This window comes from Neoarius graeffei, chromosome 16, assembly GCF_027579695.1.
Source record: "Neoarius graeffei isolate fNeoGra1 chromosome 16, fNeoGra1.pri, whole genome shotgun sequence".
In the NCBI taxonomy this organism is placed as follows: domain Eukaryota; kingdom Metazoa; phylum Chordata; class Actinopteri; order Siluriformes; family Ariidae; genus Neoarius; species Neoarius graeffei.
In genome coordinates this window covers 44,037,526-44,064,271 of record NC_083584.1, presented here as the reverse complement: position 1 = coordinate 44,064,271, position 26,746 = coordinate 44,037,526, and the positions used below count along the sequence as shown (strand labels likewise).

The 26,746-nt window shown below is 40.1% G+C and overlaps 1 protein-coding gene across 1 annotated transcript; it reads left to right on the top strand.

The window, feature by feature from the left end:
* The first annotated feature begins 852 nt into the window (after positions 1–852).
* flii (FLII actin remodeling protein) lies at positions 853–24,019 on the top strand. The gene is made up of 30 exons (XM_060943028.1): positions 853–967; positions 1,668–1,778; positions 3,719–3,790; positions 3,909–3,989; positions 4,197–4,282; positions 4,378–4,539; positions 4,694–4,797; positions 4,899–5,074; positions 9,005–9,162; positions 10,208–10,292; positions 10,370–10,517; positions 10,734–10,867; positions 12,065–12,277; positions 12,412–12,591; positions 12,801–12,883; positions 13,788–13,862; positions 13,942–14,025; positions 14,115–14,286; positions 15,081–15,185; positions 15,280–15,471; positions 15,624–15,812; positions 16,996–17,135; positions 17,571–17,778; positions 17,862–18,016; positions 19,732–19,792; positions 20,844–20,972; positions 21,062–21,168; positions 22,254–22,359; positions 22,448–22,513; positions 22,660–24,019. Exons 1-30 carry the CDS (start codon positions 905–907, stop codon positions 22,792–22,794), a joined length of 3,780 nt encoding a protein of 1,259 aa, XP_060799011.1. The 5' UTR covers positions 853–904; the 3' UTR covers positions 22,795–24,019.
* Positions 24,020–26,746: the final 2,727 nt, after the last annotated feature.

Genomic DNA, 26,746 nt, shown 5'->3' with positions numbered 1-26,746 from the left:
AAACCGGAGCTCCCGGAGGAAACCCACACAGACACGGGGAGAACATGCAAACTCCGCATAGAAAGGTCCTTGCCGGCCACTGGGCTCGAACCCAGGACCTTCTTGCTGTAAGGCAACAGTGTTAACCACTACACCACTGTCTAATCTATCTAGTTATCTAATCAATCCTGTCTAATCTAATCTAATGCTTTTCTCTCCTCTAATTCACCAAGTTCTATCCAATGTTGTTAATTATCTGATGAACAGAATCAGGTGAGTTTGGTGGAAGGAAAATCCCCCAGTTATGCTGTGTGGTGATGGTCCAGGGAAATGATAGCTTAGTAGGCCTAGTCAAGGCACTGGGCTATTGACTAGAAGATCATGAGTTCAAAGCCCAGCATTAGCAAACTGCTGCTGCTGGGTCTTTGTACAAAACCCTTTACTTTTCACATTCACGGTCAATTTAGAGCCACCAATTAGCCTAACCTGCATGTCTTTGGACTGTAGGGGAAACCGGAGCACACAGAAAGGCCCCTACCAACCGCTAGGCTCGAACCCAGAACCTTCTTGCTCTGAGGCAACAGTGCTAACTACTACACCACTTTCTTAGTTCCAGTGAAGAGAAATTGTAATACTACAGCATGTAGACATTCTATACAGTGTGTGCTTCAAAATGTGTGGGAACAGTTTGTGGGAAGAAGCACATGGGTATGATGGGCAGGTGTCCACAAAGTTTTGGTCATTTCTGTATGACATTATGCAACATGTTTCAGGGTGGACTTTTCCTTTAAGGTTGTGTAAAGTCATGGGCTGTGCTTTCTGTAAACTCTGAGAGAGAGAGAGAGAGAGAGAGAGAGGGTGGGGCAACATATACACACACACAGCCCAGAAATAGGTTCAGTGACTGCTGTATCCTGAATTAGAAATGGCTGCCACCGGAGTTCTCCCCTTTATCAGGGGGGTAGACTTAAGTGGGAATGATTTTAAAGTAAGTAACTATTTCAGTGTAGTGTTTTTAACACACACACCTTTCTGTAATTCATCGTCACCAGCTCGCTGTCAACACAATAAATCCCACAGCTGTGGTTTGCTATAAACTGGTAGCTATGAGGAACAATTCATGGGCGTTAGCTTGCTAAGTGTAGCAGTATGTGACAGATGTAAAGTGAAATACTGGCAAGAAAAAAAAATAGCCATTAACCTGCTCTGTTATTCGTGGATGTTTACAGCTCCCTTTAGGTATTATTTAAAGAGTGAACAAGCTTGTGTTTAGTTTAAAATTAAAATTACATTTTGTTATGAAGTTGCGTAGCCACATAGCTGACGTTAGCTAGCTAGGAAGCTAAGTCGGTTAGCAAACCAGCTGTTTCAAACATTTAAGGCACACCAGTTTTTTATATATGCTAGACATTATTCAGACTGTAGCATATAGTCGATAAAAGGCTATTATTATTATTCCAGACAAGTTAAAAGCTTACTTTCATTCTCTTATCACGACTTGAGGATTGTTCCTTTCCTGTATACAAATATCATGGCATTACTCCTATACTAAAAGCTTACAGGGTATTTTTTTTGGTCTATTTAGTATAAACTGTAAATAAGCAGTGTAGTGTAAATCTTTATCTGCATTAGTAATTGTGATTAGTCATAGCTGTATCTGATGTTTATGTTTTGTCATATTTCCACAGGGAGGCTATTTTCCTGAACATGTTAAATCTATGACTAGTCTTCGATGGCTGAAACTCAACAGGACCGGGCTTTGTTATCTTCCAGAAGAACTTTCCTCGCTCCAGAAACTGGTGAGTATTTCTTAATATTATACGTTCTGATGCAAGTTTGTGAATCTTGGTCAAGTAACTTGGTTTTGTTGATTTTTAATCAGTGTGAAGAAGTTAACATAACCCCTTAAAACAATAAACATATCTCATCTCATTATCTCTAGCTGCTTTATCCTGTTCTACAGGATCGCAGGCAAGCTGGAGCCTATCCCAGCTGACTACGGGCGAAAGGCGGGGTACACCCTGGACAAGTCGCCAGGTCATCACAGGGCTGACATATAGACACAGACAACCATTCACACTCACATTCACACCTACGGTCAATTTAGAGTCACCAGTTAACCTAACCTGCATGTCTTTGGACTGTGGGGGAAACCGGAGCACCCGGAGGAAACCCACGCGGACACGGGGAGAACATGCAAACTCCGCACAGAAAGGCCCTCGCCGGCCACGGGGCTCGAACCCGGACCTTCTTGCTGTGAGGTGACAGCGCTAACCACTACACCACCGTGCCGCCGCAATAAACATGTATTTGTTGTATTATGTGCCCAAATTAACTTGGAAAAATAAAGTAACTACAGCCTAGAGTTGCTGACCCAGAAAAGTATTTCTGTGGACCAAACCAAGCATATAAAAAATGTTGTAGCAGAGACATTACATTAATAGGATTTAGCAGACACTCTTATCCAGAGCGACATATGACATACCCAGAGCAGCCTGGGGGGTGCCTTGCTCAAAGGCACTTCAGCCATTCCTGCTAGTCCAGGGAATCGAACCGACGACCATTTGGTCCCAACGCTGCTTCTCTAACCTTTAGGCTGTGGCTTCCCCATGATCAAGGTACAGAAAAAGCTGGTCATAGTTCAGTGACTCTAAACATCATCATATGTGGCAACTTATCCAATCACTTGAATTTATATAAATTTATTTATCTAATACCAGGATCAGACTATACAATATTTTTGTCTTTCATGATGGTCATGATTAGACAATCATAGTGCCATAAAACTTTTGCCATATCTTGATGAGGGGATCAGGCAACACAAGTTTGACCCCAGCCAATCATTGTTCATTTCCTTGCGTGTCGTCAGGGAGGAGGGTCAAGAAATTGGCAATCATAGCTGCAGAAGGAACATGTTGTAGAAGATGTCAAACTAGGTGAGAAAATACAAAACATTCTGACATGGTAGACCTTTCATCTGGGTGTCATGGAGCGTCCCAGACGCCACATCGCTATTCTTCAATTGTATCATGGGGAAGCCGTAGCCTAATGGTTAGAGAAGTGGCTTTGGGACCAGGAGGTTACTGGTTTGATTACCTGAATCAGCAGGAATAGCTGAAGTGCTGTTGAGCAAGGCACCTAACCCCTAACTAGGTGTGCTGTATGTCGCTCTGGATAAGAGCATCTGCTAAATGCCTGTAATGTAATCTATAAGGCCTGTTTGTTATTCTCAGTGTTCGTATTTGAGCCCAAAGCTGGAAATTTGTCGTCCATGAAAGAACTGTGTTAAAATCGGGCTGAATTTGTATAGTCTGATCCTTGCACCTCATTTGATCAGAGACTAGATGCAACAGGGAAGCATTTACAGACTTGCATAGGTTTTTTTTTTTAAATTTGATTTGATTTGTCTGGTCTGATTAGTGAACTGATGACAAACAGAACGTCTGTTCAGAGTCCACGCCACCCATCAGAAGTGTTAATGTGAAGCATTAATACAAAACATAAGCACTTTGAATTGTCTCATTTATTTCCATGAATTATTTGTACATATTTAAACATTAAAAGGTACCTGCTGTCACCATTTAATCATGATAGTTGCTATAATAGACCTTTTGTAAGCAAGGAAATTTATGTAACTGCATACCTTTTGAGTTGGAGTACTGAGCGCTGTGTGCAAGCTTTTACTTTGGCCCTTACCAATTAAATGTTTGTTTCTTCTCCGATATTATTTTAAAATCAGGAGCATTTGTCAGTGAGCCACAACAGTCTTACAACGCTACATGGAGAGCTCTCGAGCCTTCCGAACCTAAGGGTAAATCAGATTTATAATCATATAAAATGTATTATTTTTTTCATTTGCAAAGCGAATGTTATGACTGCATCTGTGACCATTTTAATTTGTCACTTGTATGTTTTGATTCTATGTTTAGGCAGTTGTGGCCAGGGCAAACAACCTCAAGAACTCAGGAGTTCCAGATGACATTTTTAATCTGGATGACCTCTCAGTACTGGTATGTCAGTTCTTATTGTATTCATTAATTTGTTCATTTCATTACACACAATGATTAATTTTTCCATCATCTTCCATGTCTCTCATAAACTCTTTCTTGCCTAAGTGGTGTCATTTATCATGTGTCACATTTTATTCCATCTTTCTTTCTTTTTCTTTTTTTTAAACACAAGCTGATAAAGATTCATATGCGCCATCATTTTTGCAGGACCTGAGCTTCAACCAACTGACTGAAATTCCGAGGGATCTGGAGAATTCTAGAAATATGTTGGTCCTTAACCTCAGCCATAACAGGTAGAAGTGTGTATAGGTGTGTGTGTGTGAGACATTCTGAGAATTATTTTACAGTGATTTGTGTCACCTTACTTCCTTATTCTTGCTTTTTTCAGCATTGATAACATACCAAATCAGCTATTCATTAACCTGACTGATCTGCTCTACCTGGATCTGAGTAATAATAAGTTGGACAGCCTTCCCCCTCAGATGAGGCGTCTGGTTCATCTTCAGACACTCATTCTCAACAATAATCCCCTTATGCACGCACAGTTAAGGTGAGACTGTGTTGCTGTTTATTATCTGGAAGTCTCCATTGGCGTATATACAGTACAGTGTGTGATTCAGTCAGACCTGATGACCTCATTGTTTTCTCACTTGCTGATAAGGTTCCTGCAAATATTAGTTTGGGTTTGTTTCATGTTCCAACAGGCAGCTTCCGGCAATGGTAGCTCTTCAGACCCTCCATTTAAGGAACACTCAACGCACTCAAAGTAACATGCCAACAAGTCTTGAAGGCCTCATTCATTTAGCAGGTACTAAGAGTAAAGCCAGTGTAGCTATCGCTGTGTGAGAGAAGAGAAACAGGCTTTTAGGTGTGAGGATTTGTTTTAGTTAATGATTTTATTATTCGCAGATGTGGATCTGTCCTGTAACGATTTGACTCGGGTGCCGGAATGCCTGTACTCCTTGGCCAGTTTAAAACGCCTTAATCTGAGTAGTAATCAGATCTCAGAGCTCTCACTGTGTATAGATCAGTGGACCCACCTAGAGACTCTGAACCTGTCCAGGAACCAGCTCACGTCATTGCCCGTAAGTACTTTCATGCTGTTTGTTTCTCAAACTGGATATATTTGGCATCCATATCTGGGTCATTCCGTGCCAACTCACCTAAGGGTCCCCACATCACCGTCTCAGATTTTGCTCAAAAAATTCTATAATCAAGAATCATATGTTTGTACCACACATGCAAAATATTAGCTCCCAATTCATTGTAGTTTTGGAACTACTGGCCTTTGAAATTTTGATGTCAAAATACCACATGACGAAATGGCTCTTTCCCCAACTTCAGAGACCCATAACTTTTTATTGCAGCTATCTAGACAGTTGTGTTTGCAGATTCTTACTGAATGATACCCACTCTTTTCAAATCTGTTGTCAGAAAGCCTCTGAAGGACATACGTTTTGCATAATGGGAAGCCAAAAATGACGTTTTGGCCAAAATCACATAAAATTCATTAAAACTCTAGGGGGCATAGTAGAAATATGAAGCTAGTTAGATTTTTTTCCTCACTACATAGTATTTGTAGGGTTGTTATCTGTTCACAGAAACATATTTTGCCATGAAATTTCAATTCCTGAATTTACAAAAAAAATTTTAACATCTTACGTCCTTTCCGAGGGGGCTAAAATAGGGCATTTTCGCCATCTTATTTGGTCATGTGGCTAGGGGTTTAGGATCTTCAAATTTTTTGTGAAGATGCTGTCATATAAGATGTAACTACTCCCTGATTTTTTTTAACAAACGCCCCTTGCTTCATATTTTAATAATTTTTTTTGTACATGGACAGTTTCATCATTTTTCACTTTTTTCCACATTCAGAACTCTGTAACTCTAAATTGGAAGATTCCTACTAGCAGCTATTTCAGATTTACATACACTGACACACAAATTTTCATATTTTAGTAGTAGTCTGCCCAAGAAATTCATATTTTTCTTTCTATTGGGACCTAAAAACAGCTATTTGGCCAAAAATGACAAAAACGCTGGGCAGCTTTTAATAAACAAGGGAATAATAAAGGGGTGTTTTGCACACAAATTAAGGCTTATAAGAACCTAATCTAGGCATACACATTTCCTGAACAACTTTTTCTGTATTGTATATTATTTTTTGCAATTAGAAAATTTTAGGTATAATTGCAATTTTTGTTGAATATCCTTGGAAAATATAGAAAAATAACAACAAAATTCTGGAGTAGTATTTTTTATATACTTCAAGGTTGTGTAAGCACAAAACATTTAGCAATGAGGTTTTATTTACATATTAACACATTCAATGATCCATGATCATGATGTTGAAAAACATCACAAGATTTGTACATAATTTAAAGTCAAATATGGGCATCCGTGATAATGGGTAATTCATTCACAGGCAGTACAGTTTCATGTGATGTGCTAAGACACTCATAAACTGTCATCTAGTAGTACATAAGTTAAAACTTAAGTCTTTCACAAGTTTGAAGTCATCCTCTGTTAGTTGGTAATGGCGTCCCCCACTTTTTATGTTTGGGGCCTCTACCACACAAAGGACATGAAGCAAAGGCACCCAACATTCATCTTTCCTGCTTTGTGGTGGCCATGAGAATGTGTTGCCTCGTCCTTGTCTCATGAAATTGACATACACATTTTCTTCTTCATTTCTGGTGACAATATTTCCAATGTACCATTTTCTGTCATAAACACAGGCAATATATTTGCCTGGCTGGTACATATTTGGTGCAGATTGGGACATTTGGCTTGGGGCCTGTAACTGGGACTGTAAAACTGGTGTGGTTTCAGGTCCTATGTCCACTACCGATGATGGTACCACATCAGAAGAAACCCTTCTCATCTCCAGCTGAGTGGGTGCAATTGGGCAGAAGCTGTGATGAGATCTTGTTCCAGGATAGAAAAAGTCACCACATCTTTAATTTATGAGGAAAATAGCCCATTCCCTCCAGAACTTGAAAAATATCAAGTCAACATTTTTGTCATTTTTGGCCAAATAGCTGTTTTTAGGTCCCAATAGAAAGAAAAATATGAATTTCTTGGGCAGACTACTACTAAAATATGAAAATTTGTATGTCAGTGTATGTAAATCTGAAATGGCTGCTAGTAGGAATTTTCCAATGTAGAGTTACAGAGTTCTGAATGTGGAAAAAAGTGAAAAATGATGAAACTGTCCATGTACAAAAAAAATTATTAAAATATGAAGCAAGGGGCGTTTGTTAAAAAAAATCAGGGAGTAGTTACATCTTATATGAGAGCATCTTCACAAAAAACTAGAAGATCCTAAACCCCTAGCCACATTAACAAATAAGATGGCAAAAATGCCCTATTTTAGCCCCCTCGGAAAGGACGTAAGATGTTAAAAAAAATTTTTAAAAATTCAGGAATATAATTTTCATCGCAAAATATGTTTCTGTGAACAGATAACAACCCTACAATTACTATGTAATGAGGAAAAAAATCTAACTAGTTTCATATTTCTACTAGGCCCCTTTGAGTTTTAATGAATTTTAAGCGATTTTGGCCAAAATGCCATTTTTGGCTTCCTATTATGCAAAAAGTATGTCCTTCAGAGGCTTTCTGGCAACAGATTTGAAAAGAGTGGGTATCATTCAGCAAGAATCTGCACACACAACTTTCTAGATAGCTGCAATAAAAAGTTATGGGTCTCTGAAGTTGGGGAAAGAGCCAATTTCGACATGTGGTGTTTTGACATCAATATTTCAAAGGCCTGTAGTTCCAAAACTACAACATAATTGGGGGCTAATATTTTGCATGTGTGGTACAAACATATGATTCTTGATTAGAGAATTTTTTGAGTAAAATCTGAGACGGTGATGTGGGGGAGTTCCTGAAATTTAGGTGAGTTGGCACGGAATGACCCATCTACAATTTTCCACAAGTCAAGGGGAGGGAGGGAACATAATGATGAAGGGCAAAGCAGCCTGCAGTGCAGTGGTGTCTAGTCTTATCTATCAGGCTTTCGTCTAAACCGGGGAACAGGGGTGCTGCGCCCTCTTACTCTCAGCGTGCGCCCCCTTACCGAAATGCCGATTGAACCCCAAGTCACACTTAGGCCATGCACTTATATGCTACAGCACAACATGCAATCTTTCTCAAAACGATCTTTTCTCCGTGAAAACACCCCAGCAACACCACGTGACAATGTGTCTGATCATCAAATACGTTATAATTACTCCAAAAATATTCCAATCATAGTAGATACACCGCCAGACGGTGCAAAAACAATCCGAATTGGCATTTTCCAGACTGCTGCGCCATGTTGTTTAGTTGTTTACTTGTCGCGGCTGCTCTCGCGAGATTTGACATAGGTTACATACAAGGTCAGCTGACTTGTAGAGCGAGATTTCTCGAGACTGAATGACCTTTCACCCACTGGCGCGGGAGCTTTTGACAGAAGTAGTTGGCGAGTTGTTTTTGTTGACACTTGGGCATTTAAAGATGTCATCCCGCAGCACGAAGCGGAAGAAAGCCAAAGACTGTCCGGGACAGAAGAAGATTACTTCTTTCTTTTTCAATGTTGACAGACAGTTTGTTACAATTTCCCTCTCAGCCTCAGAATGTCCCATTGTAGCCTCAATTTTTCAAAGGCTTCGCACGGCGGGGGGACGGACAACCAGCACCATCCCACCCCCCACCCCCCCGCTTCGCTCCCTCGCCATGGTGAGCGCCCTCATACTAAATTTTTCTAGAAAAAACCCTGTCTATGAAGAGCTGTAGGTTTCGTTCCAACCATCTACATCTCATCCAAGTTTACAAGTCCAGGACGAAATGATTAAAAACTGAAATCACTGTATCCTGCTTTATTGAAGTGGATGTTTTCTTGCCACACTGGCCTTCTGGAAATAAAATAACCCCTTCAGAGTGCAAACATCAGTCAGTTGCGTCATATTTTGGAGATGAGTATTCTAATAATTTAATCATCACCGATTGGTCAATCTGATCTTTTGCAGTCTGCAATTTGCAAGTTATCCAAACTGAAGAAGCTGTATTTGAACTCAAACAAGCTTGATTTTGATGGAGTGCCATCTGGTGTTGGGAAGCTGTCCAGCCTGGTGGAGTTCATGGCAGCCAATAATAATCTGGAGCTTATTCCAGAGGGGCTCTGCAGGTAGGAAGTCCTTTTAATAATAGATGGGTTTGTGGGATTCCCCCCCCCCCCCCCCCCCCCCTTTAAATTCCCACTCCTGACCACTTGTACAGGAATTTTGACCAATCCCACCTGCTCCTGCAGTTATTTTTGTTTGTATGCACCTGTGATATTTTCTATTTAACTTGAGCCTCTTTCACATGCAAAATCCATTCTTGTATGAGGTAAAAACAACACAGGATGGATAGATGACAAGTTTTCATTCCCACTCAGTCTTCTGTAATGGAAAAGTATCAGATATCGTGTATTCCCACCTGACTATATTTAATGGAATGCTACGGAGCACAACTATCCGTGAGACATGTTAAATATGTGAGACTGCATAAAAAATATAATTCACGAGCCAGTAAGTCCATATTGTTGTGAACAGCCCAAGCTGAGATGGTTAGCAGCATCACAAACAGAACCAGATATCCGACGAGCAATTTCGTCCTCAGCACGGACAGCCAACAGTTCTTTGATTTTGGTGTCGTTCTAATTTCCAGCCGTGTCTGCCAATGTTTTGCTGCCGGTTGTTTTAAATTGAGGCAGTGCGAGTAGTTCCGTCACAATATCACTATGGTCACAACAGGTTGTTCCAGATGCTTCCGATTTCCATTGCAAAAGATTTCCATAAATGTCACTAGGGGATAGATTCCCACACGATACTTTTACAGCATTATAGCTGAAAATATACAATTTTCAGTGTGAGTGGGAATGGGGTATGAGTTGGTTCTATTTCTCAAAATGTAAACGGTAATTTATAGTTGTAACAAATGAATAAAGCCCAATTTACATCCGACATGGTTAATGTGTCCTGTCCACTAAGCTTCCATGTCGATTAACATGGCATTCCTTTGTCCTGAGAGTTGCCTGCATAAGAGTAAAAACCACTTGTTCCTGTGTTTGTGTCCGCAGGATCCCAGTCCCCATGTACGCCCCTGCACTGTACTTCACTGGTGAATTGTAATTACAAATTGTGTTAAACTAACATAATTATTTTTCTTCATCTGTATATGCGTTTCAGGTGCGCAAAACTGAAGAAATTGGTTTTGAACAAGAACAGGCTTGTGACGTTACCAGAGGCTATCCATTTCCTCACTGATTTAGATGTAAGGTTTAAAAAAATATATTTTAAATGGCCGCTGAATAAATTTCACTCAGTACTCATGTTGCTATTTTAATATAGGTTTTGGATGTTCGTGAAAATCCAAACCTGGTTATGCCACCGAAGCCAGTGGACAGGGGAGCCGAATGGTACAACATAGACTTCTCCTTGCAGAACCAGTTGCGATTGGCTGGTGCATCACCAGCTACTGTGGCTGCAGCAGGTGGAGGTGCAGTAAACCACATGTTTTGTTTTGTTCCATTGAGATTCACATATTCAGCTACAGGAATGATGTCCACATAATGCTGCTTTATTTTATGTTTCAGTCTCGAATATATAAATAGAAGATGACATGATTCCAGTACTGCTGGAACAACGCCATATAAGTGTTTGTGTTACAGTATTTTTTTTTATTTTTATATATATCTATATAATCCCTGTATAGGAAATAGTCCAAGAGATCCAATGGCCAGAAAAATGAGGTTAAGGCGACGGAAGGATTCCACACAGGATGACCAAGCTAAACAGGTGTTGAAAGGCATGTCTGATGTAGCCCAGGAGAAGAACAAATCTATTCAGGTGAGACAATATCTAAGCGCAGGTTGAGTTGGTGGCCTTTGTCATAGGCTACGTTCACACTGCAGGCTGAAGTGACTCAAATCCGATCTTTTCGCCCATATGTGACCTGTATCCGATCTTTTATTGACAATATGAACGACACAGATCCGATTTTTTTCAAATCCGACCCAGGCCGTTTGGATATGTGGTCCTAATTCCGATTCCTATCCGCTCTTTTCATATGCGACTTCAGTCTGAACCGCCAGGTCGCATTCATCCGACTTACACGTCATCAACAAGCCACAAACGTCACTATTCTGCGCTGAAGTAGGCGGCGGGTCTCTCAAAAAAAGTTATAACAACATGGCGCATAATCACGGGCGCAGATAGAGAGTGGGACTCGTCCCACCCAGATTTAAATTCACCTCGCTCGGTCCCCCCCACTTAAAGGGAGGAAAAACCGTCTATGCTGTCTTTCTTTGCATAAGGCAAACCTCACGGAAAAATCAAAAGACTAATCACCATTCGGTTTATTGAGGTGCACGGCAGTGTATACATAGTTGCAACAACTCACATAAAACAAAACAAAGACTGATATTCGGTTGGTTGAGCTGCGCAGACTGCACAGGTTGCGAGCTCGAGCTTGGTTGCTATGGTTACTAACAACAAGTTTGACAGGCATATCGGGGTTGGGGTTGGTTTGCTGGCAGCTTTGTCCCCCCCAGTTTTTTGTCCCCCCCAGTTCAAAAAACGTATCTGCACCGCTGCGCATGACATCAATGCGAGGGACACTTCGGGCTGTGAAGGTTCTGAATCTTCTCAATGGAAGGACGCAGAGGTTAGGGAGCTGATTTCCATTTGGGGGGGATGCAGCTATTCAAGCTAGATTGGATGGATCATACCGCAACCGGGCGGTTTTACTTCCGTAAACACTGGCCATGCTCACTGCGTGTGACGTCGTCGTATCCTGCAATGCGCATGCGGAACACTTTTAGGTCGCTTTTCGTTCATACTGAGGATCACATACAAGTCGCATATATTTGTTAATGTGAACGACCTCGCAAAAAAATCGGATTTCACAAAAAAATCGGAATTGAGCATTAAGCCTTGCAGTGTGAATGTAGCGATAAACATGCTTGTACCCTAATGCATCCTTAAAAAAAGTATATAGACGCTGTACTACACCAGCCACAAATGAATGATCTCCTATTTAATCAGGAGAACGGCGATATGAAATACTCTGACCTGAAGTCTAAACGCTGGGATAAGAACCTTGAGAAACCTCCGCTTGACTATTCTGAGTTCTATATGGAAGATGTGGGTCAGATTCCTGGAGTCTCTGTGTGGCAGATAGAGAACTTCTTGCCTGTTCAGGTGGATGAAGCTTTCCATGGAAAGTTCTATGAGGCAGACTGTTACATTGTTCTGAAGGTAAAATTCATTTACAATGCTTTTTTGATTTTGGCTCATGTGTCTGAATTTTCAAAACCTTATTTTTTTTGTTATTCTTCTTTATAGAAGTTTACTCATCCATTTGTATTTTATATTTCTGTTCTTATTTTCAGACTTTTCTAGATGACAATGGGGCTTTAACCTGGCAGATCTATTACTGGATTGGTCAGGATGCCACCTTGGATAAGAAAGCAGGCTCTGCTATCCATGCTGTTAATCTTCGCAATTTCCTGGGTGCTGAGTGTAGGACTATCCGAGAGGAAATGGGAGACGAAAGTGAAGAATTTACTGCGGTTAGTAGGCCATGTGCATTAGATTTCTTTTCATGTTGTCCTGAGTTGAAAATCAAAATGGATAGAGGTGTGGGTTGGGACTGGGATCCAGTTTAAAAAGAAAAAAAAAATGTGGAAGAAAGTATCAAGGTTGTATTGATGATTCCTGTAGCATCCTTTCAGGTTGTATCTAATTTTTTTTTTTTAATTCCTGCTCTTTGTTCCTTTAGGTATTTGACACTGAAATTTCCTACATAGAAGGAGGTACTGTCAGTGGATTCTACACAGTAGAGGACACACAATACCCAACAAGGTATTAAACTGAAACACAAATGGGGGGGAGGTGGGGACACTATAGGAGCAATTCCAGCGTTATGGACGTGACACTTGAACTCAAAATGGCAACAAATGACCCAGTGCATGTTTTATTGTCTCCCAGTATTTAAAAAGGTGTTGCATATTTTAAGGCTGTACCATACTGGAGAAGTGATAGAACAAGAACAATTCCCATAGTACATCTAGGGCATGCCAGAAAACGCCAATTAAAGATGCGTTATGGACGTGACAGAAAAAGTATCACTTTTCTTGGGTGACTGTACATTTTTATCAAACTCTGTGAAATTGTAAACCTAATGTCGAAATGGAGAGATCCATTTGATAGAGGGGTCCAAGGTGAATATTAAAAAATCTTTGTTTAAAATATTTTGTATTTCATGCAGAGTTTCGGAAGGAAAAGTCAGCGTTATGGATGTGACGAAATTCCGTTATGGATGTGACGCGTCTGAAATAGACATGGCATATGTTTAGAAAATCAGCAATTTAACCACCATAACCCTTTGAAAAACTCTCTAAATATCAGCTAAAACTATCAAAGTTCTTAAATAATATTTAGGATGGCTATTGTTTTGCTGTTTTGTGGATTTTAGCATACATTTCTGTGGCTTGTGGCAATAATATAGAATTGTACATGATCATAGTTGATTTTAGCTTGGGCTTTACATTATAAGAAAGACTGACAGTGACATATTAGGTTGGTTACAAATTGGTTCAACTTATTCACATCTGTAAAATACAGGCCTAGGTGAGATCTCTGGGAGTGGTTTTGATGTATTACATGTTGCTTTATTTTTGCATGGTGAGGTTGACATTTACATGGAATTGCCCATAGCATGCTTCTGTTATAGACACATTTATTTAATTTTTTTTTTTGTGGACAGACTTTATCGTGTGTATGGGAAGAAGAACATCAAAATGGAATCTGTGCCTCTAAAGGCAGCCTCCCTTGATCCTCGGTAAGTCCCAGATAACTGCCAAGGTGCATACATAGTTGGGTAATCTCAAAAGTGTTAAAATGTTGCTTCCTTTTACAAGGTTTGTTTTCTTGCTGGATACTGGTCTTGAAATATATGTGTGGAGAGGAGCCAATGCTACCCTTAGCAGCACTACAAAAGCCAGGTATGTTGTGAGATTTATTTATTTATTGTCTAACAGCATTTTTCCCTTTGATTCACTCTAACCTGTTGTACTCTCACTGGCGTCTAAAGATTATTTGCAGAGAAGATAAACAAAAATGAAAGGAAGGGCAAAGCAGAGATCACTTCATTGATGCAGAACCAGGAACCTCCAGAATTTTGGGAAATTCTTGGTGGACAGCCAGAAGAAATCAAGAAACATGTTCCAGATGACTTTTCTCCAGTTCGACCTAAGCTCTACAAGGTTGGTGTCTGTCTCCACCCCCACCCCCCATCAAGATAAATGACAACACAGTGAGTGCGTTTACATGCACATAGAGAAAATCGAATTTCTGCCGTTGCTCGACTGAAATCGAAGTTCTAAATGCCATGGAAACACCTTAGCTAGGCTGAAATCGAACCGAACTTGATTTCTCGTAATCGAGCTACACGACCTACGTTATGCGATTTTTTTTTTTTTTTTTTTTTTTTTGCCGAGCTACTTAGTGCATGTAAACCCTATCAAGCTACGTAGTCGAGCTACTTACTTCAGCACTGCCCCTTCCGGAAGTGACGAGGATGAGACCACAAGCGGGAAACACGACAGCCTCGGTCGGCATGACAACAGTAGTAGCGAGCAGCAGAAGAGGTCAGGAGGAACAAACGAAGAGAAAATGGCGAGCAGAAACGTGCACTTCTGGAGCAATAAGGAGACAGAGTTCATGCTCATTCAGCTTAAGGAGTTGAATATATTAAAATTCATGGACGGGAGAAAAACGCGCAATGGAGAACACAGAACTGATAACTTTGTTTACACTCTTGAATAGCTCTTCTTCATGACGACAACCGGAAGTGTACCAACACGATGGGGCGTGTAGCGCCACCTGTGGCTCAGGTGCACAATGTACCTCACACAACAGCTTGATTTCCTTGTGTGCATGTAGGATTGGATTTCTCTGGGACCCTTAGCTCGATTACCGACAGCAGCTCGATTTGGATGTGCATGTAAACGCACTGAGTGAAATGAGTGTGTGAAAGCTGATCTTGTGTGTGCTGTAGGTTGGTCTGGGTTTGGGATATCTTGAACTTCCTCAAATCAACTACAAGCTTTCAGTTGAGCATAAGGACAAACTCAAACTTGATGTGCTTCCAGAACTCAGACTGGTATGTGAAATAGTAATCGCTCAAGTTTTATTTTTAAGTTACAGGTTGGCTTCATTTGAATGCACTAACTATAAATGATGTCTTCCTGTTGCAGCTCCAAAGCCTTCTAGACACTAAAGGTGTGTATATACTGGATTGTTGGTCTGAAGTGTTCATTTGGATTGGACGCAAGTCCCCTCGTCTTGTAAGAGCAGCTGCACTGAAATTAGGCCAGGAGCTGTGCAGCATGCTCCATCGACCAAAACATGCCGTAGTCCTCCGCAACCTGGAGGGTACTGAGTGCCAGGTGAGACATGCTTTGAAATGCAAGCGCACAATTTATTCAAAGCTCCTCCGGTTTAAATGTCTGTGTTTGCACAATTCTGACATGACATTTGAATAGAAATAAGGTAAAAGACTTCCCCATACACCCCAATGCCTCTCTGTTTTCCTTACTAGGTCTTCAAATCCAAGTTCAAGAACTGGGATGATGTGTTGAAGGTGGACTACACCAGGAATGCAGAGAGTGTTCAGCAGAACAATGGCCTGTCAGGAAAGGTGAAGAAGGATGCTGAGCAAAAGAACCAGATGAAGGCTGACCTGACTGCTCTCTTCCTGCCCAGGCAACCACCTATGCCCCTTTCTGAGGTGAGATCTTGATGTCATATGCACTTCATTTCATTCAGTATGCTATTGTGTAAACTTGTCTCCCAGGGTACTCCTTGCACTTTCAAGTTAAAAATGATGTACAGGCCCCTGAGTGGCATAACAGGAAAACTTGTTGCCCTATTGCAAGTTCAAATCCTGATGATGCTACAGCTATCTGTGGCTGGGAGTCCAAGAGAGGACAATTGGCCACGCGCTCTGGGTAGGAGAGGCGGCATATTCTCTCTCTTTCTCCCCTGTCAAGCAGAACGACGCTAGCTAGTTGTGAATGTCTGTGAGCTTATGTATGCGTAAGAGGACAGAAACCGCTTTCTTGAGTGTGTGATGCAGCATGAACAGCAGGTTGCTTGGCTTCATATGTCTCTGAGGGAGCATGTGTTACACACAGGAAGCGATTCATGGCAATGTGGTGATGAGCGACGATGTAAGGTCAATGAAATTCAGTAACTTGTAGCAATGATGGGCAAAATACCCGCTGGCAACGCGAGGCCGGTGAGGACTGAGTTACTACTCTCAACTTTGAGGTGACTACCATGGAGAGATAGGAAACAGAAGACTGCAACACTAAGTTCCACTGAACATTTAGCGTAAGGAAACAAGGTCCGCAACTTTGGTTTCTATGTCTGCATGGAAGAGCAGCCCATTATACAACTGCACTCAAGTCGTATAAGGATAATAATCTAAAACGTGATTATTTATAGTGAGAAATGAGGAAAAATCAAATAAATAAATTGTAATTTACAACCGCAACCATAAAAAGTTTGTCTAAGACGGGTGATAATTTATGGGGTAATATACAAATTCATGATGCATATCAATACACACCACTAAGCAGTACAGTAGTTTCAGAGAAGTTAAGATGGTACTGGCATAACATGTCGGTTATGGTATACTAGGGTTTCTCCAATTAATTTGGCTGTTTTTATACCTATTCAGACACTTTTTGCACCACATCATATTTAACAATTGTGTTAGTAATAAAAGCATCACTTGTAAAATATGCATATTTATTTGTCTGAAAAATTTCTGGTTTAATAGATGTGTGGTTTTTTTTTTTTTTTTTTTTTTTTTTTAAACTCCCGTCTGAACAAATTTTTATTTAAAAAAAGGAAAACCAGCATTGTTTTTAATGTGTTCATTATGGCTCATGGTAATCATTGCACAGGCTGAGCAAATGATGGAAGAATGGAACGAGGACCTGGATGGTATGGAGGGATTTGTTTTAGAAGGTAAAAAGTTTGCCCGACTGCCAGAAGAGGAGTTTGGTCACTTCAACACGCAAGACTGCTATGTGTTTCTCTGCAGGTAAGTGGTATTGGATGGCTAATCTTGTGGAAATAGGATTGCCTCTCATTTTCCTTTCTCTTAGTTGAACCTGTTGTTAATTGCATTGACTCCAGTTAACTGGACTAAATCTGAAATCCCATATTCTGGTTAGCTTGTTTGTTTGTGAAGTCACAATCTGTATTAATTCCTGTTAGTGTTATTGTCTTTGTATCTCTGAAAGCATGTGAAATGTTTTCCATGAATATATGGACAGGATCCATGAAGGCTGTAAAGAAATAATTCATTTAGTTACTCAAAATGTCGACCTGTAATCATGGCGGTAGTTTTCAGGTGAGGCAGGCTCTGCAGTATTTGTGGAGTAAATTTATTCTTAATGTAAGTACTATGCAGTATGATAGCTTCCATTCAGTTATAAATGCTGACTGACGTTTTTGTTTGTGTGCTGCTTTGCAGGTATTGGGTGCCAGTTGAGTATGAGGAGGATAAAGAAAAAGAGAAGGGTGATGATGGAGAAGGAGAGGATGAGGACAAGCAACCTGAAGAGGACTTCCAGTGTGTGGTTTACTTCTGGCAAGGTCGTGAGGCTTCCAACATGGGCTGGCTTACATTTACATTCAGCTTGCAGAAGAAGTTTGAGAGCCTTTTCCCTGGCAAACTAGAGGTACAATTTCTTAGCTGTCAAACATATTTAAAAAAAAAAAAGTGGTCCAAATTGCTATGATTTTCATGGCGTGCATCTTCCAGGTTGTGAGGATGACCCAGCAGCAGGAAAACCTCAAGTTCTTGTCACACTTCAAGAGGAAGTTCATTATCCACAAAGGGAAGAGAAAGCTTAAGGTGGATAATGTGCAGCCCAGTCTGTACCATATCAGGACAAATGGCAGTGCACTCTGCACCAGGTTACCAGTCTATTCAATACACATGTCAAAATGTCAGAGAATGTTTTTAATTCTTGGGTTTCATGTGACGTCACATCCGCCTCGTTAGTTATTCAAATCTTTAGCTGGTGGTCTACCAAAGCTCCATTGACAGTGTTTGTACGAAGAAGGTGCATTGCTCGCATGAAAAAAGTTGTTTTAGGTTGTTTGAATCGACCAAACCGTGAAACTGATAAAAGTTTCTTCAGGGTTCCCCGTGAACTAATAAGGGTGAACGAACACAGGGTTTTACAAAAAGACGTCGAGAAAGGTGGCTTTTGAACCTCTCACTGAAATCGAAGGGAGCAGAGTTGAAGCATGCTCGAGTTTGCAGTGATCACTGCATGAAAGGTGTGTATCTCCCTCTCAGCTTTGTCCTTAGTGTTGGTTTTTTTTTTTCAGGTACGTTTCTTGCTATGTGTTGTTTTATGGTACTCTTTTTTTAAAGTCATGAAGCGCTAAAGTCCCCAGCTGTTTCTTTGTTTACTCCTCACTCGATGGACGCCATACTGAAAACGACACGTCTTGCTTTCTTTAACAGGATGTCCTAGCGGTCTTTTCAACGGGTCTTTCAGCAAGTGCTCACGATCAAAACAACCATGAATAATAAAGTCCATATGCATGAAGGTCGTGACAAAATTCTTCCCCAGCCATACGGTTACAATGCACCGTGATCACTTCTCCATCTTGTTTAACTAAGATCCAGGTCTTTAAAGGGGTTTCTGATGATCTTTGTGAATGATTTACCTGAGAGATACGAGCCAACACAAGTGAGAATCAAGCAAACTGTTTACACTTCAACTTGCACGCTTCGTTGTAAAGACACGAACGAAAAGCTCATCTCATTATCTCTAGCCGCTTTATCCTTCTACAGGGTCGCAGGCAAGCTGGAGCCTATCCCAGCTGACTACGGGCGAAAGGCGGGGTACACCCTGGACAAGTCGCCAGGTCATCACAGGGCTGACACATAGACACAGACAACCATTCACGCTCACATTCACACCTACGCTCAATTTAGAGTCACCAGTTAACCTAACCTGCATGTCTTTGGACTGTGGGGGAAACCGGAGCACCCGGAGGAAACCCACGCAGACACGGGGAGAACATGCAAACTCCGCACAGAAAGGCCCTCGCCGGCCACGGGGCTCGAACCCGGACCTTCTTGCTGTGAGGCGACAGCGCTAACCACTACACCACCGTGCCGCCCTCGAATGAAAAGCTTAAAAAAAAAACATGGGCAAAAACAATACAGGATTCATTCGGCAGTGACTTGATACTGAGGTCCTTTACCCAGCCACATACAAAAAAGTTATAAGCCTCCATACTCTTCCATGCTTTCATCTGTCTTGCGGTGTAGAAGGATGTCTGCAACACCAGATAGTTTGAGATGACGGGGAACTCGACTGAGGGGTGGTTTTCGAGATTGTGTGACAAATCCTCCTTTCCCAGACTGTAGGGGTCGATTCCATTGCACGTAGCAATCTTCTGAATATATCTAAAGCCAGCAGTGGCTTCTAGATTACGAGCATACTCTGTTATCGCTAGTTGTTCGCACTATGGCGGCCGTTTTGGTTTGCTTGACCACCAGCTGTTTTACCGGAAGTGAAATCGCTAAGAAAAGTCCCGTGACTGAAACCCAAGAAAATTCATTTATTGTTGACAGACTAACATGCTTATTTATGATGTATTTTCCATAGAACTATCCAGATTTCAACTGACTCCAGTAACCTCAACTCTGAGTTCTGCTTCATTCTGAAGGTAATGTTCTATGTATTTGTACTGGCAATAAATGCAAAGGTGCCACCAGGTCCAGTTTTCTGGTTAATTATTATTATATATTTTTTAAACCTGTTGCAATAGTGATATTAGGGCCACCTAAAAGTTTTTTTTCCACTTACTCAGCTTAAGCAGCAGTCAGATGATTTGTGCTTTTAAAGTTCCCTCAGTAAAAAAGCAGTTCACTGAAGAGGAAAAGATGCAGGAAGATGCCTTTGTTTATAAACATATCTGAATCGGAGATAGCGTCGGACAAGTCAGATGGTTTGGTGACTCAGATAGGTTACACTGAGTTTATTTGGGTAAATATTTTACTTGTGAATTCACAAGCTCCCTTCTTGTGAACCCATAGAAAACAAGAAAGTGGGGCTGTGGATTCTTAGTTCTAGGATTCCTCAGAACTTGCAAATTGACAGTATCTATGCTGCCAGAAGAGGCCTGCTGGATGAGAGTGGAAGAAATTGAAATGGGTTGACTGCATACAAGTGTTCACAGGTCGTTCAGTGAAAGCGCTTTGAGTTCTTCTGCTCCAATTTGAGCGAAACCATGTCTTCATGGAGCTTGGTTTGTGCACAGGGACATTTTTGTGATGCTGGAACAGGTTTGGGCCTCTTGGTTCCAGTGAAGGGAAATTGTAATGCTGCAGCACACAAAGACGTTCCATAATACAATTGTTTTTTCCTACAAAGTTGGAAGCAGTTTGGGGAAGAACCACATAGGAGAGTGATGGTCAGGTGTCCACATAATTATGGCCATAGTTTCCAGTGCTCAAAATTATTATTAAGCCTTTATTGTGAACAGAGATTATTAATAATTTAACCTTTAACGTGTGCTCCATGTGGGTTCTTTGGAGCCATGAACAAAAGAATGTTCTGTTGAAGAGACATGAACCTTTGTGTGGCTTTGACTGTTATGCACTTCCAGATTCATCTCTTTAATGCTTTAGAAATTGTAGTGCCAATGCTGCTTTTTTTTTAAAAAAAACCTGTCTGTGACACAAACTATTGTCACCATCACCCCCAACCTCTTCTAGGTGCCATTTGAGAGTACAGACAACCAGGGTATTGTGTATACATGGGTTGGCAGAGCAGCAGACCCAGACGAGGCTAAGCTGGCAGAGGATATTATGAACTCCATGTTTGATGATACCTACAGCAAGCAGGTACATGTTTGGACTGTTCGTTCGTGTTGGCTTTTGAGAAAATTGTTTTGAATTGATTATACAACACGAAGTGTGTTTGCTTTTTACAGGTAATAAATGAGGGAGAGGAACCAGAAAACTTTTTCTGGGTTGGCATTGGCTCACAGAAACCATACGATGAAGACGCAGAATACATGAAATATGCCAGGCTTTTTAGGTTAGGAATTTAAATACTTTATTTGTTAAATTCTTTTATATGAGTGATTCCACGCTTATGGGTACTGAAATGGGGACATGAACTTATTTTTAAAAATTCACCTAAAACCATTTCTCTTTTTTTTACCATCAGGTCACAAAACATGTAATCTTTAATGAATGATATGTTAAAAGATAACTTTAATTTTCTGAGATGTAATAAAAACGTATTTATATGCCAAAGTCAGAACGTAACAGAAGTGTTGTGGACATATAGATTCTCAATTTTAACAATGTAGAATTACTTTTTGAAACATAGGAAGGTGATGTTTTAGCAAATATAATTAATAAACATGTGTAGTAGAATAAACATACACATTCTTTCAATAAGATTAACATGGTATATAGCTAGATTGTAATTAATTTGTAACAGACGCGAGATGGACAATCGTAACAGGAGTAATATAACAGACATCATTTTGGAACTCAGGCTTGACTTTGGCATATAAATATGTTTTTATTACATCTCAGAAAATTAAAGTTATCTTTTAACATATCATTCATTAAAGATTACATGTTTTGTGACCTGATGGTAAAAAAAGAAATGGTTTCAGGTGAATAAGTTCATGTCCCCATTTCAGTACCCATAAGCGTGGAATCACTCATATATTGTTTGTTTGGGCGGCATGGTGGTGTAGTGGTTAGTGCTGTCGCCTCACAGCAAGAAGGTCCTGGGTTTGAGCCCCGTGGCCGGCGAGGGCCTTTCTGTGCGGAGTTTGCATGTTCTCCCCGTGTCCGCGTGGGTTTCCTCCGGGTGCTCCGGTTTCCCCCACAGTCCAAAGACATGCAGGTTAGGTTAACTGGTGACTCTAAATTGACCGTAGGTGTGAATGTGAGTGTGAATGGTTGTCTGTGTCTATGTGTCAGCCCTGTGATGACCTGGCGACTTGTCCAGGGTGTACCCCGCCTTTCGCCCGTAGTCAGCTGGGATAGGCTCCAGCTTGCCTGCGACCCTGTAGAACAGGATAAAGCGGCTACAGATAATGAGATGAGGTTTGTTTGCTGGTCTCTTATCAAAGTTAATTCATCTATGCCATTTCACTGCAGGTGCTCCAATGAGAAAGGTTACTTTTCTATATCTGAGAAATGCTCTGACTTTTGTCAAGATGATTTGGCTGATGATGACATCATGCTGCTAGACAATGGAAAAGAAGTAAGTGCTTACTTAAGTTTATTGAAGTAAACCTCTGGACAAAGGCCCAGTGGAAGTTGTACTTGATGGCTCGTGTGTTTTTATACAGGTGTACATGTGGGTTGGCACCCAGACGAGCCAGGTGGAGATCAAACTGAGTCTAAAGGCTTGTCAGGTAAGACTAAGACTGCCTCTCAGTTTATGATCTACTTTTTACATCCTTTTTATTAAGCTTGTCCTACAGGATGTTACATTACAGCTGCAATGACTAATGATCCTGCTTGTTTTTCTTCTCTGTCGCATCTTTGATTTGATCTTCAGGTCTATATTCAGCACATGAGGTCCAAGGATGCTGAGCACCCGAGGAAACTGCGCCTGGTGCGCAAAGGCAACGAACCTCATTGTTTTACTCGCTGTTTCCATGCCTGGAGCGCGTTCAGGACAGTGCCTGCATAAAATATTCTCACACAACACAGCTGTTATGTAAAATATAGAGCATTACTCTGCAACTATAACACACCCACAAGACCTTGTCTCTTTCTTTTCATGCACTGCAATTATAGTAACTGTTTGAAAAGTGCATACGATATGATGTTTACCTATGTGAACGGTTCTTAAAGTTTCTATTTATATGTGCGATCTAAAGGAGAAACGTCTAGGTAAGCGTTTCCTCCAAAGATAGAAGTTGCTGTATTTTTGAGAGATGATGGATGAAGAAAAACGTTGATGCAACAAATACTACAAAGCAGGGTCGCTGGGTTTGCGTTCTATTTATGGTGTTGAGTTGAACTAAGAAGAACTTTTTGATCAGCCTGAATGAATGCTGAATTAAGTTGCAACCAGTTTGTTTGCTAGCCTTTGCTAATTCGGCTTAACCATGTCGAATAGGCTCGTTGGAAGTTGTTGTTTTTAACGATGTAGATACCAAAAGGAATTTGCACACTTTCACACCTTCACATTTGTTTTGGTTTGAGCTGTTTATATATCAGTGGTTTGAATAATGCATTTCTTATTGTATTTTGCAAAACTAGGCAATATGTTTATGGCCTAGATTTTGTTACTTAAAGCACAAGTTGCGCTTTGTCTCACAAAAACAACATATTCTTCAGAAATAGCTGGTGCCATAAACAGCCCATCCTCTGTTATTTTTGCATGAAGGTGCTGTCTTTATCATCTGCTGCTTTAGGATTCACTATAGGGATAGTGAGTGTCGTTGCTGAAATTATGGACTTTACAGGTAATTTGGAATTTTTTTTTTTGAGAAATGCATCTGTGGCTTATCAAGGCTAGTATTTTTATTTTCTTCCTGCTTGATGCCCTTGAGCTACCAGCATGAGGGAGAGAGAGAGCGTATATGTAATAAGGGTGTATAATGGCAACGCCTTGACAGTAATGGTCCTTTTTATGGATCACTTGAATTCTTTAAAAGTTGAATAGGTAACGTTCCATTTGGACAGGAAAATGCATTTAACTAAGGCTAAACAATTAATTGTATTTAATCATGTTTCAGAGGGATTGGGTGAGGCAAATTAGTATTTAAGGATGTCTGCTTACTTTTTGTGTGCGCGCGCGCGCGTGCGTGTGTGCATAAAATGTATCTGTACAAATATTTTCTGCTGCTGGACCCACCTGCAGATGCTATATTTATGTATTTTGTACGAAAGTAAAAGTTCCAACACAATTCTCTAAAGTGTCATTGAAGATTTGTCATCAAATATATCAAAGGTTTGCTGTTTTTGTTTAATTAAAGCTAGGGTAGGCAATTTCTTTTGGAAGTATTTTTAGTTATATTTCTTGAAATTCACTTTATATCCTGACAGCAATGAATAAATCAAATGATCTGAACATAAAAATAAAACAATACGTCATCTGTAGCAGACACAGGGATGTAAAAATCATGTCCAATCATTTAATTCGGTCGCTGCATGTTTTGTGTTTTGGAGGAGAGGCTTTGGAGGGAGTGCTGAGGGAGGGGATGGGATTTTTCAGTTGAATACTTTTTTCAAGCTCTAGCTTACTCTTGCTGGTTTCTCTAATATTGCCTACCTTAGCTTTAATAATTTAGTGTTTTCAGTTCCTCACCTGCATGTACCCCACTTCCAGGGATACTAGATTTACAGAAGTAAAAGTAATACTATATACCAAGTCTATTTTGCATTTTTGTTTTAATTTCTCATTATGCTTGGGCCAGAGTGAAAGTACAACTAGTTAAAATATAAATGAAAGTAAGAATTGTTTGTAATGTATAAGAATTTATTAATATGGTGTATTGGAATATTTATGCTACAAAATTATGGCGTTAAAATACCTTTCAATACTATAAGCTGTTTAACTGAACATTGCATTGTTTGTTACTGTGTTAGTAATATACAAGGACAGATTGAGAAGATTTTAAAAGCCTGTTTTAAGTTAATGGATTGCACTATATGGCCAAGTAATTGTGGATACCTGATCCTGTATGTGATGCTTCCCTCAAACACAAAATTTAAAGCACAACTTTGTCTAGAATGTCTTTGTATGCTGCAGCATTACAGTTTCCCTTCAGCGGAACAAAGAGGCACGTTAGAGAAGGTTACTGAGGTAGCACTCCCAGTGGATGATAATGAGGATGATGGTGAGCAGCTCTACAGGGAGAAGGTGAAGATGGAGGTATAGTGATAGGATCAAGGCTACAGGGAGATGGTATGAGTGTGGATGATGAAGGCAAAGTGGAAGGTAGGATTAAAACAGGCTGATTTAAACAATGCATTTATAATACGTTTCACCTAATTTATTGCCTCTTGTTCCACATAATTGTTGAAGTTGTATGCTAGACAATTTTTTTTTTAAATGGAACGTTTTTTGTTTCAATATTTCTCATGATAGTACTCCGTCAATATGAAAAATATATTGGAAATAAGTATGTAAGTATTGCATTTTAATTAGAAATATTTTATCCAATGGTATCAAGATGCATACCATAGACGACTGAGGAAGGAAAATGCAAGATATTTGCTTACTTGTCTTTTTCTTATCTATTTTATTACATTACATTACATTCAGGGGTGCAGATCAGATGTCAGGATTGGGGGGGGGGGACACAAAAGTGATTTTTTTTCCTTTTTTTTTTTTTTTTGCCCGTATGCAACTCATACCATGCAGAGATGGAATGCAGACTCAGAAATATATTTGTCAAACATTATTTGTTCCACCATTTCTATCTAAAATGTGAAGAATGTGAAGTCTGAAAACACATTTGTTTGTACAATTTTGAATAATTTAGGGGATTTTTATTGGGGGGGGGGACAATTCATGTTTTTCAGAAACTGGGGGGGGGATCTGCACCCATGATTACATTATATTAAACGGTAATGGGGGGGAATAAATTACGCTCTGACAGCTATCCAATAATGATGAAATATGAAAATGACATTTTGACTGCCCTGTTATTGATTGGCCAGGCTTCATGTCAATCTTCATTTACTGCTTTAAACGTGCCATATGCAAATTAGACGTGCTTCCGTATTGTATGACGTCATTACGTAATCTTGCGTGATTGCCTTTATTTTTATTTTTTTTAGATCAAATCAAGTATACAAACAGTACACAGAGAGTATACAATACAATACCATTGGTGCAACTACGCCAGGGGGATGTACATTACAAAATAAATAAACAAAAAAACAACAACAAAAAACAGATCATAAAAACACACTGTATAGCACAAAAAGTGTTTGTGCTTTGACGGCCTTCTTATTTTTTTCTCTTTTAAATTTTAAGTACAATTAAACAGAGCGAAATCAAGAGCAAAATACAGACAGATATAAACAAGACATTCCAAGAAGAAAAAGAAAAAAACAGAATAGACAAGAGAGTAATTAAGTGTGCGAGAGCATATTTCATGTAAACAAATTTAACGGTTTGCAAATGTTGATAGTCTTTAAAGCCTTTGTGTTTTTCGACGCAGCCTTCTTATTATCGCTGCTGGAAATTGTGGTTACATACGTGATTGCCTTTAGCGACATTTCCGAGAGCCAATAGCGACTTCCGGCGAGATTTTTTTTTGAAGCCTGATTGGCCAGGCTTCATGTCAATCCTTATTTACTGCGTTTGACGTAACGTATGCAAATTAGACGTGTTGCGTAAAATGTGGCGTCATGCGCAATGCAGCGTGATTGCGTTTAGTGACATTTCCGAGAGCCAATAGCGACTTCTGGTGAGATTTTTTTTTCCAATACTGATTGGCCAGGCTTCATGTCAATCCTCATTTACTGCGTTTGACGTAACGTATGCAAATTAGACGTATTTGCGTAAAATGTGACGTCATACGCAATGTAGCGTGATTGCTTTTAGTGACATTTTCGAGAGCCAATAGCGACTTCTGGTGAGATTTTTTTTCCAATACTGATTGGCCAGGTTTCATGTCAAT

Excerpts from the sequence above, each read along its gene's own strand:
- flii (XM_060943028.1), top strand. The coding sequence starts at position 905 with ATGGCTGCCACCGGAGTTCTCCCCTTTATCAGGGGGGTAGACTTAAGT. Across the intron at positions 3,990-4,196 it reads TGGATGACCTCTCAGTACTG|GACCTGAGCTTCAACCAACT; the intron begins GTATGTCAGTTC and ends TCATTTTTGCAG. Across the intron at positions 15,472-15,623 it reads TGGAGGGTACTGAGTGCCAG|GTCTTCAAATCCAAGTTCAA; the intron begins GTGAGACATGCT and ends TTTCCTTACTAG.